Source organism: Suncus etruscus, chromosome 15, assembly GCF_024139225.1.
Source record: "Suncus etruscus isolate mSunEtr1 chromosome 15, mSunEtr1.pri.cur, whole genome shotgun sequence".
Classification (NCBI taxonomy): Eukaryota; Metazoa; Chordata; class Mammalia; order Eulipotyphla; family Soricidae; genus Suncus; species Suncus etruscus.
Genome location: NC_064862.1, coordinates 83,643,309 through 83,653,617, shown reverse-complemented (window position 1 = coordinate 83,653,617; position 10,309 = coordinate 83,643,309). Strand labels below are relative to the sequence as shown.

Genomic DNA, 10,309 nt, shown 5'->3' with positions numbered 1-10,309 from the left:
GCGGCGGTGGCGGCGGCGGCGGCGCCTCCCCAAGGCTGGAGGAGGCCGCGGTGGCGGCGGCGCTGTTCCCCGCGCGGAGCGCGCAGCGGGGACCGGGCTGCGTGACTCGGGCGGCAGCGGCACTGCGGCTCGAGCCCGGTGAGTACGGCCCCGGCCACTCCGACCTGACCCGCCTCGATTGCGGCCGGCCCCGGCCCGGCCCGGCCTCTCCTCCCCGCTCGACTCCCATCGACTCGGCCCGGAGCCCCGAGATCGAGATCGAGGTCGAGGTCGAGATCGCGATCTCGGGGGGCCCCGCCGGGCTTCCCGACCGCACTCAACGCCCTCCTTTGTCTGCTCCCGCCCGCAGGGTCCCCTCCCCGGCCGCCCCCCGGGCCCCCGCGTCCTCTCCCCCGCTGGCGGGGCTCGGACGGAAGATGGTGCAGAAGAAAACAGCCGAACTGCAGGGCTTCCACCGTTCGTTCAAGGTGAGGCACGGCGGGAGGGCCGGTCGGGCGGTTTGGGTTTGGGTCTGGGGGAGCCCCGCGTGTGTGTCGGGGGCCCGGACCACCCGAGTGGCCGGTGCGGGGGGCGGCGGGAGGGGGATCCCCGGGGCTCGTGCTTGCTGGGGCTCGCCCCCCTCTCCTGGCGCGCTGGGCTGCCCCGCACAGCCGGTTGCAAGGCGTGTGGAAGTGGGGTGCCCGCGGGGCCGGGGCGCCCCGCTCAAGGGGGCGTCCCCGGGGCTTCTCTGCTATTATTCTGGGTATCTTGGGGCCGGCGATGGGGCGGCCTGTCCCCTCTGTGGTGGTATGCAGAAAAAGTGGGGAGCTGGTGGAAAGTCTGGGGCCTCGGCGCTGCTTCCTGTCGGAGCGGGAAGTTTCTGCAGTGGCTCCATGCTTGGGTGGCAGGGACTCCCGTCGTCTGAGATGTGAGTCTTGGGGGGGCAAAGAGAGGGGGTGTCGGCAGGTGCTGGGCAGGGGCCCCACGGGGCCTGGCCCAGGGTACGCGGTGATGTCAGCGGCCGCCCCACCCGCCGGCCAGGAAGGTTATGTAATGGCTTTGCCGTGCCTCGCCGGCCAAAGGACTTGTTGTCTGCAGGGAAAGCAGAGCTGGGTGCAGGCGTGTGTGCAGGCGTGTGGGAGCCGTGTACAGGTGGCTGTTCGGGGCCCCAGAAGAATTTCCTGGCCTGGCCTGCCTGCGTCCCACGGGGACCAGTCCCCCCTCCACCCCCCTGCCCCCAATGGCAGCTGCTTCTTGGCACCAAGTGTCTGGGCAGCTTGGGAGAGTCACCTTAGGGCTCCCTGCCCTTCCCTGGGTGGGGCGGGAACCAAGACCGGGTCAGCCTGGGGTGCCTCCCAGTGACCAGAGCCAACCCGAACTTTCTGGATGCTTCCCACCACTTCTTGCCTGCAGGCGGGCCACCCACACTGCCCCGAGCGTCCTCCCACCGCCACACAGCCGGTGGGGGTGTCCCTCTCACCCTTTGCCTGGCTGCCTGGGGAGGGCTTTCTGGTTCAAGATATGGGGCACCAGCGAGAGAGGACAGCGGGGAGGAGGGCGCTTTTGGGATTGCTTTGCACGACCGGGTTCAATTCCCGGTTCTCTATAGGGGCCCCTGAGTCCTGACTGGAGTGACCCCTGAGCACCACCGGGTGTGGCACAAAAACCAAAAGACCCAGCTGGGACCTGGTGAGGTTCTGAAAGGGGTTGGAAAAGAGAGATGAGTGGGTGGTTGTGGAGGGGCCCCTGCACCAAAACCCCTTGGCTTCTCTTTGGGGATCCTCTGGCTATGCCCCTGGCTTGCTCTGCACCCCATGGCAGGAATCCAGCCCCCCCCTTCAAGGCTCACCAGGCTTTTCCCAGTTTCCTTCACTGCTGTCCTGAGACCCAAAAACTTGTCTCCTATTATGGGGGTTAGGGAACACCCTCCTTCTGAAGGGGGCTTATCAGGCCTCATTTTCCCCACCTCAGGTACTCCAGCAAGTACTCCAGGGGTTCAGGAACTCTCCCCTTTTCCTATTCACTCCTCCCTGTGGGTCTTTTCCACCCCACCTTGGGTGCCCTAAATACAGGATCTCAGCAGGGTGCTGGGCAGAGCCAGGTGAAAGGCCACAGACACGGTTTGGCCTTCGGTGTGGGAACCTGACCTGGACTCTGGGTGGAGGCTGGAGCTGATGTGGGGGGGTCTGATAAGTGGTTGTCAGGAACTGGGATGTCCACGGTCCCAAAGAACAATTTAGGCATGGAGAGCTTTGGTGACAGGGAGTGCGGGAAGGGGTGGGGAAAACAGAAGAGACCTGGGAGGCAGGCGGCGTCCCCCTCACTTTACAGGGTGGGGGGGAGAATGGGGCCCAGGTAGGGCAGAGCCTTGGGAGGCCTTGGGAAAGCTGCAGCCGCCTCAGGCTGCCATGAGTCACCCTCCAATGGGCCCTGCCATTCTGCTGGTGAGCTTGGGGTGAGCTCCCTGCGGCTGGGTGGGCGGGTGCTTCTGTGGCCCCCTCTAGCTGCAGGGATTGGTGGGGGGACAGGCATGAGCGCACCTCTCTTTTTCTCTTGCAGGGTCAGAACCCTTTCGAGTTGGCCTTTTCTCTAGAACAAGCCCAGCACGAGGACAGCGACTTGAGCCTGGAGTGCCAGAGCCGCCCTGGTGAGGGAGTTGGAGGGGGGGCAGGCCCGGGGAGGGCGTCGTGCCTTGGTGTAGACAGGGCGACAGGGCCTCACCCGTCCTTTGGCCCCACCTCCGCAGACATGCCCGCCAGCCAGCCCATCGACATCCCCGATGCCAGGAAAAGGGGCAAGAAGAAGAAACGGTGCCGAGCCACCGACAGCTTCTCTGGCAAGTTTGAAGGTAAGTGGGACTATGGGGAGGGGGTGGCTGCCAATGACAAGGGGCTCCAGGGTAGTCCAGGGCAGCTCTCATGGCCCTCCTGCTACTTCCCAGATGTGTACCAGCTGCGCGAGGATGTGCTGGGGGAGGGCGCGCATGCCCGAGTGCAGACCTGCATCAACCTCATCACCAACCAGGAGTACGCGGTCAAGGTGAGCGGGGTGGGGGGAAATGATGGGGACGTGGGGGACCCTACCAGAACAGGGGTGGCTTTGGCTGGGTGCCAGCCCCATCCAGATACTTCCCTGCATTAGTTTGAGGATTAGAGCATGACCTCAGGGTCCAGGAGTCCAGCCTGGAATGAGGCCCTGAGCTCAAGAGCTCCGGAGTCACTAGCCCTGAACCATCACCAGGTGTGGCCCGAAAAGCCAAAAGCAAATAAATAAAAGGGTGATCTCAGCATTTGGACTGATAGCACAGCTGGGAGGACACTTGCCTCTCCCCGGCAACACACAGGGTTCCCTGAGCACTGCCAAGAGTGACCCCTGAGTGCAGAGCCTGGAGTCAGCAAGCCCAGGGCACCTCTGGGTGTGGCCCATAAACAAAATTCCAAAGGTGTCTTTTGGAAGATTAGAGGTTCGGGAGGGTTTGGCATTGGGGAGACCTAGGGACCAGCCCTCCCTTAGGGGGCCTGTGACTTGAGCACTGCTCCCGAAGCCCCAGCCCTCTGGGCTCTCTAGGCAGTGGCCCTCACATTCCCAGGCCCCTCCCCAGCTCCCCACAGGGCGGGTCCCAGGCTACTGGCTGTGCAGGTGCTGCCTGGCTTGCCGGAAGCCCAGGGCTTGGCCAGCAGCCTGGCCACACCCCCACAGCTGCCCCAGGGGTGACCAGGCCTCCGGGATTCACTAGACAGGGAGAAGGGACAGTGGCAGTGATCATCACCAGATTGGGAAACTGAGGCTGGGGTGGAGAAGTAACCCGATGGACTCATGTCACAGTCTAGAGCTTCCACAGTGGCAAGACTTGGAATCACCCCAAAAAGACTGCACCCGGGCAGCATATTTTTCCTTTGTTTGTTTGGTTTTGGTTTTTGGGCCACACCCGGTGATGCTCAGGGGTTATTCCTGGCTATGTGCGCTCAGAAATCGCTTCTGGCTCGGGGGAAAATGGGACGCCTCGGATTGTCCATCCTAGGTCAGCCGTGTGCAAGGCAAACACCCTACCACTGCAACAGGCAGCATCTGGACCTCAGGGTGTTCTCTCTTGCTAGGTGAATTCCAGAGAATGGGGCTGCCCCTGTCAGTGTGGGTGCTGACCCTGCCTGGCGCTTGGAGTGCAGGACAAGGTGCCCCTGATATTAGTTTAATTACTGCCTTGTAACCCTGGTCCCCTCCAATCTCCTGGGTACTGTGGGGCCACACTAGTGGTTACCCAGGCAGAAGGGGTCCTGACACCTTGAAGAAAAGGCTCTTTATTTTATTTTTTTTTTCTAGGGGTTCTTAGGTCCCAGGTAGAAACTCTGGTGCTGTCAGGGTGTAAATCCCTCCCTTTCCCTCTTTCCCTTTCTTACCTGCTCCCCCTTAGGAGCCACACCTTGCTCCCTTTGCTTGGGCTGAGGTAGCAATTTTGTTTTGGGGTCACAGCTGCATGACTCCTGGCTCTGCACTCAGGGATCACTCCTGGCAGGGCTTGGCAGGGTGCTTTGAACCCAATCAACTGTGTGCAAAGCAAACACCTGCCCTACTGTCTGTCCTATGGCTGCAGTCCCAGAGATAACTTGTCGTACTGGGGCTCAGCAGTGCTCTGGAAATTCCATTGATACCCCCCTGCTTCCTGGGTTTCAGATCATTGAGAAGCAGCCGGGCCACATTCGGAGCAGGGTGTTCCGGGAGGTGGAGATGCTGTACCAGTGCCAGGGACACAGGTAACCGAACCCCAACTCCCCACAAGTCCCCATGGTGCCGCCGCCCTGCCAGTGTCTGCCTCATACCCGGCTGGACCTTCCCCAGGAATGTCTTGGAGCTGATCGAGTTCTTCGAGGAGGAGGACCGTTTCTACTTGGTGTTTGAGAAGATGCGGGGCGGTGAGTGGCCTCAAGGGAATGGGGGGTGTTGCAGCCATATGAGGTCCACTTCTGGAGAGCTGGAGGTGGGACGCCACTGCAGGCTGGCCAAGGGGCTCCCTGTTCGCTGCGCTGGGTGCTAGACACAGGCCCTTGATGGTGTCCCCCTCTCTATGCCCCCCACTCCAGGCTCCATTCTAAGCCACATCCACCAACGAAGGCACTTTAACGAGCTAGAGGCCAGCGTGGTGGTGCAGGACGTGGCCAGCGCCTTGGACTTCCTGCACAACAAAGGTGGGTGCAGACCGGCCTGGGTCCGTCCCTATCTCCTGGCTCAGGGCCGGTGCCCGATTCCTGGATGGGTACTGGGGTGCCCCCACCTCTGACTATTCCCCTCATCCTCTCCACAGGCATCGCCCACCGGGACCTAAAGCCGGAAAACATCCTCTGTGAGCACCCCAACCAGGTGAGGGGGTGCAGGCAGGCAGGCAGGGGCAGGGCCAGGCAGGGGCCAGCCACGGAGGGGAGGGTCCCCAGTTCCAGACTCTTGGGTCCCGGCCCTCACCACCCTGTCCCCCTTGCACGCAGGTCTCCCCGGTGAAGATCTGTGACTTCGACCTGGGAAGTGGCATCAAGCTCAACGGAGACTGCTCCCCAATCTCCACACCCGAGTTGCTTACTCCGGTGAGAACATGCAGGGGGAGGAAGTAATGGGGCTGGGCCCCTGCTCCCGGGTGCCAGGGGCGGCTTGGCCTCCCGGGTCGGGTTTCCGCTTAGCAACAGCCTCGGATTGGTCGGCCGGGCTTGGAGACCTCAGTGCCCGCCGTTGATTGGGTGCGAGCAGGGGCGGGGCCGCTGTCAGGCGGGGGCGGGGCTAGCTGCCGTTCGGCCCCCTGATTGGCCGGGGCGGGGCGGCCCTGGCCAGAAGCGCCCTTTTCGGTGCGCTGACCTGCCTTGCCCCCGCAGTGCGGCTCGGCCGAGTACATGGCCCCGGAGGTGGTGGAGGCCTTCAGCGAGGAGGCGAGCATCTACGACAAGCGCTGCGACCTGTGGAGCCTGGGCGTCATCCTCTACATCCTGCTCAGCGGCTACCCGCCCTTCGTGGGCCACTGCGGCAGCGACTGCGGCTGGGACCGTGGCGAGGCCTGCCCGGCCTGCCAGGTGGGGGCCTGCCTGGTGGTGCGAGTGCCGCGGGGAGGGGGGGGGGAGTGCCTTCTGTGCGCCCCCAGGACCCCTGCTGGCCTCGTGTGCCCCTGCTGTGCCATCTGCACGCCCTCACCTCATGGACTCACTTGTCAGCACCCAGCACCCCCACGGAACTAGGAGACAGAGATGCCCATTGCAGACACACCTTGCAGGAGTGTCCTGCGTGTTCGTGATACCTCACACATAGATGTTCAACGGTGTGTTGTTGCACATGAGAAATATAACAATGTACACACAGTCACAACACACGGACACACGATGGTGTATACACACAGCAATGCCTTCCCCCCACATTTGTGTTTCTGCAGATAATACAGGCACAGTAACCCCCACCAGGCTTGTCCTATGCACGCTTTGGGGCAGCTGCCCTGTTCCCCCATGCAACATACACACACTGCTATCTGGCGCTGGGCTGGGCCCTCGCCCCCCCCCCCCACACACACACACACTGCTACCTGGAGGTGGGCTGGGCTGGTTTTTGGGTTTCCTGACATCATTGGCTTTTTTTCATTTTGGTTTATTTTGGGGGGGCCACACCCTGTGATCTCAGGCCAACTTCTACCTTAGCACTCAGGGATTACTCCTGGCAGTGCACAAGGGATCCTATGGGATGTCAGGGATCGAAATCGGGTTGGCCACCTGCAAGGCAGATGTCCATCCTCCTGTCCTCTTGCTCAATGCTCTTTGGGATCCCTGCCTGGGGACCCCAGGCCTCGTAATGCCCCCAGGGGTCCTGGGTGGCTGATCAGCTCCCAATTGTATCCCCAGAACATGCTGTTCGAGAGTATCCAGGAGGGCAAGTACGAGTTCCCCGAAAAGGACTGGGCCCACATCTCCTGGGCCGCCAAGGACCTCATCTCCAAGCTCCTGGTGCGGGACGCCAAGCAGAGGCTGAGTGCGGCCCAGGTTCTCCAGCACCCGTGGGTGCAGGGGGTGAGTGAGGCCTCAGCCACCTGATACCCAGAGTGGGGCCTGCCAGGCTTCCTGGCTGTACCCACCAAAGCCCCCAGTCTTTACTCACTGCTGCCCGCTAGAAAAGACTTAGGAGCTGCTGGTTTTACCCAGCTGCTCTCTGAGCTGCCCACAAATGGAAAGGCTCCACCCCCTATACCCCTACAGGTGTAGGAACACCTACACACGAGGGTCAAGGGCTAGATGCAGGCTGCTTTCACCCTTCATCTCTCCAGCGCTGTCTCTTGTTCCCTTGCAGTGCGCCCCTGAGAACACGCTGCCCACTCCCATGGTCCTCCAGAGGTGAGGCCTGCGCTGGCAGAGGGAGGGATTGGGGGACTCCCCGCCTTACCAGCACTGCCCCCTTTGGTGACTGCCATCCATATCCCTTGCAGGAACAGCTGTGCCAAAGACCTGACATCGTTCGCGGCCGAGGCCATGGCCATGAACCGGCAGCTGGCCCAGCGTGAGGAGGGCGCAGCAGAGGAAGATTCGGGGCCTCGGGTGATCCGTGCCACCTCCCGCTGCCTGCGCCTGTCCCCGCCGTCCCAGTCCCAGCTGGCCCAGCGGCGGCAGCGTGGCAGCCTGTCTGCTGCGCCCCTGGTCCTGGTGGGGGACCACGCGTGACCCCCCTACCCCCTTCTGTACATAGGCCCCCCACTTCCCCCAGCACCCCCAGATCTAAAGATTTTTTTAAGCTATTGTCAGCCGAGCCCCAGGCTGCCTCCCCCACCCCCCATGGGGTTCCCACGGGAAACCCAGCTGCGGGGATCTGGGGGGGTCTTTTTATATAAGGTTTTTGCTGTTGGGTTTTCACCTTTTTTTTTTTTTTCTGACCTTCCTTCTCCAGCCTCTTCCCCAACCCATCTCCTTTTCCCCCTTTTTATGGTGTTAAGAAGCAAAGCGGGCTTCCGGGAGGAGGAAGGAGGGTGTTCGAGGCTGGGTATGTCCCAGCCTCCTTCCCGGCCCCCCCACATGCTCACGTGTACTGTGACAGGCCCCCCAGCCCAGCCGGACTCAGGAGGGGGGAGGGCTTTTCCGTCTTCCAGAGCTGGGGGGATTCCCCAGCGCCCCCAAACCCCCTGCCGTGTTTTCAGGGATGGCTGCCCCTCGGGCCTCCCCGAGATTCCTCACCCCAAAGATGCCTAGTGGCTTTGATGGGGAGGATGGAGCTCTCCATCCCAGGGAGGGAACCTGGGTGCAGGCAGATCTAATGAGAACCTGCTGCATCCCCGTTCCTCTCACCCCACTGACAATCTGGCTTCTTCCAGCTCCTATCATGGCAGATGCTGGGGTGGGGGGGTCCCCCATTCTTCCCTGCCAGGGACACCACCCACGCAGGAGGTTGGCCCCTGATGGTGTGGAGGAGCAGGACAGGTCCCCATCAGCCAGTGAGGGGGTCCCGCAGACCCCACCCGGGCACCAACAGTGCCCCCAACTCAGGGCTCAGTCTGGCTATGGCCATGTCCGGCGCACCTCGCCTCCCCCAGCCTGTGGGGGGTGCACACCGCTAGCCCCCCTCCCTTCCCCATCCCGGAGGGCAGCCTCTGCCAACTTCAGGAAACTGCGAGGCCCCTACACCCCCCCCCCCCATCCAGGTCTGGGTTCTCTGGAAACACGCCCTGGGCCGGGGTACACTATGCAATACAGGCTTCCCCCTTTTCTACAGCGCGTGCTTCCACCGAGAATCTTGAGGGGGCCCCGCCCGGCCAGGCCCCCTCCCGCAGCCGACTTTGCGTCCCTGTTGTTGGAAATACTTGAATGTCGGGGGGGCCTTGTGGGCGGTGAAGCGGGCGGACACCCTCTCTCGCCAACCCCCTTCCACCCCCAGTCACACAAGGGCCAGCTGCGGGGGTAGTGGGCTGCGCCCCCGCCTCCTCGTGCCTGGATCTGCGGGACCCGCCTCGCCTCTTCCAAAGACCCGGGGTGCGCCTGCCCAGCCCCGCATCTCGCCCATCGGTGATTCCACGTGTTGCAACTGAGGGTTCTCTGCCTTTTTGTACCAAGAACCGGAGGGTGGGCCCCGCAGTCACTGGGCGGGCACCGTTACTGTGAATGAGGGCCCCGCGGGGACACTGTGCTTTCGGCGGCCAGAGTGGGGGACACATCCAAGCACTTTAGCTCCGGGGTACCAGGCCGCCCGACACAGCGCGTGCCCGCCCGCCGCCCACCGCAGGCGCCGGGATTTTGTATCTGTTTTGTAAGGATTTAATAAAAGAAACCCTACCGAGTAGGCTGCCTGCTCTGCACCTTTTCTGGGTGGGCAGGGCCTAGGTATCCCCCCAACCCTATTGGGAAGTAAATGCCTGACGATGGGAGGGGTGGGCAGAACCCAGCCCACAGGCCTGTGGTATGCTCAAACGCCAGGCCTCCCAGATTAAGGGGAGAGGGCACTCTGTTACTTGGTTTGGTTTGGTTTTGGGGCCACACCTGGTGATGCTCGGGTTACTACTGGCTATGTGCTCAGAAGTTGCCCCTGACTTGGGTGCACCATATGGGACGGCTGGGATCGAACCGCTGTCTGACCTAGGTCAGCGAAGTGCAAGGCAAATGTCCTACCGCTTGTACCACCGCTTGGTCACCTGAGGAAGGCACAGAGTGGGGTAGAGAGGACCGCCTCTGGGCTCTGCCCTGAAGCTGCCCTTGCCATGTACCCCTCAGCCACAGTTTTGCCCCTAGTGTCTGCACCCCTCAGCCATAGTTATGCTCTTATGCATCCATTTCTTTCCCTCAGCCATAGTGTGCACATTTCTGCTAGTGGCCTTCACAGTCCAGGGTCCAGGTCAGATCCCAGTAGAAGGGTGGATCTGAGAGGACTTCATGAAGGTGTGGGCTACAGGTAGGCCCCGAAGGTGAAGGACAGCTTTCTCCAAGCTGACTTGTGTGTGCCTCAGTTTTATCATCTCTCAAGTTGGGGGTCCAAAGGAGCCTGGGGGAGGTGAGGGTTCAGCTGGTGCCTGCAGGAGTCAAGTATAGGAGTTGCCTGAACTGGGGGACACATTCCCAGGGAAACTGGGAGCCCGTGAGGGGTTGCAGTTATAGGGTAACACTCGAGGAACATGCCCCTCAGTCCTACTTTTTCTGGGAGACTTGTAAGCAGTGCTCAGGAGGCCCCTCCTGGCTGTTCTCACCTTTGTTTTCCTTTTATTGGGTCACACCTCATGGTGCTTAGGGCTCACTCCTGGTTCAGAGCCTCATGTGGTGTTGAGATTAGAACTGGGTCTGCCAGAAGAGATAGCACCGATGGTGGTTCAAATCCCGGCATCCCATGGTCCCCTTTGCCT

General features: G+C 61.9%; 1 protein-coding gene across 1 annotated transcript; it reads left to right on the top strand.

Moving 5' to 3' along the window:
* MKNK2 (MAPK interacting serine/threonine kinase 2) lies at nucleotides 1–9,256 on the top strand. The gene is made up of 14 exons (XM_049787932.1): nucleotides 1–138; nucleotides 350–467; nucleotides 2,539–2,626; nucleotides 2,726–2,827; nucleotides 2,921–3,018; nucleotides 4,651–4,730; nucleotides 4,816–4,889; nucleotides 5,058–5,162; nucleotides 5,279–5,334; nucleotides 5,457–5,552; nucleotides 5,835–6,029; nucleotides 6,843–7,007; nucleotides 7,285–7,328; nucleotides 7,421–9,256. Exons 2-14 carry the CDS (start codon nucleotides 417–419, stop codon nucleotides 7,650–7,652), a joined length of 1,386 nt encoding a protein of 461 aa, XP_049643889.1. The 5' UTR covers nucleotides 1–138; nucleotides 350–416; the 3' UTR covers nucleotides 7,653–9,256.
* Nucleotides 9,257–10,309: the final 1,053 nt, after the last annotated feature.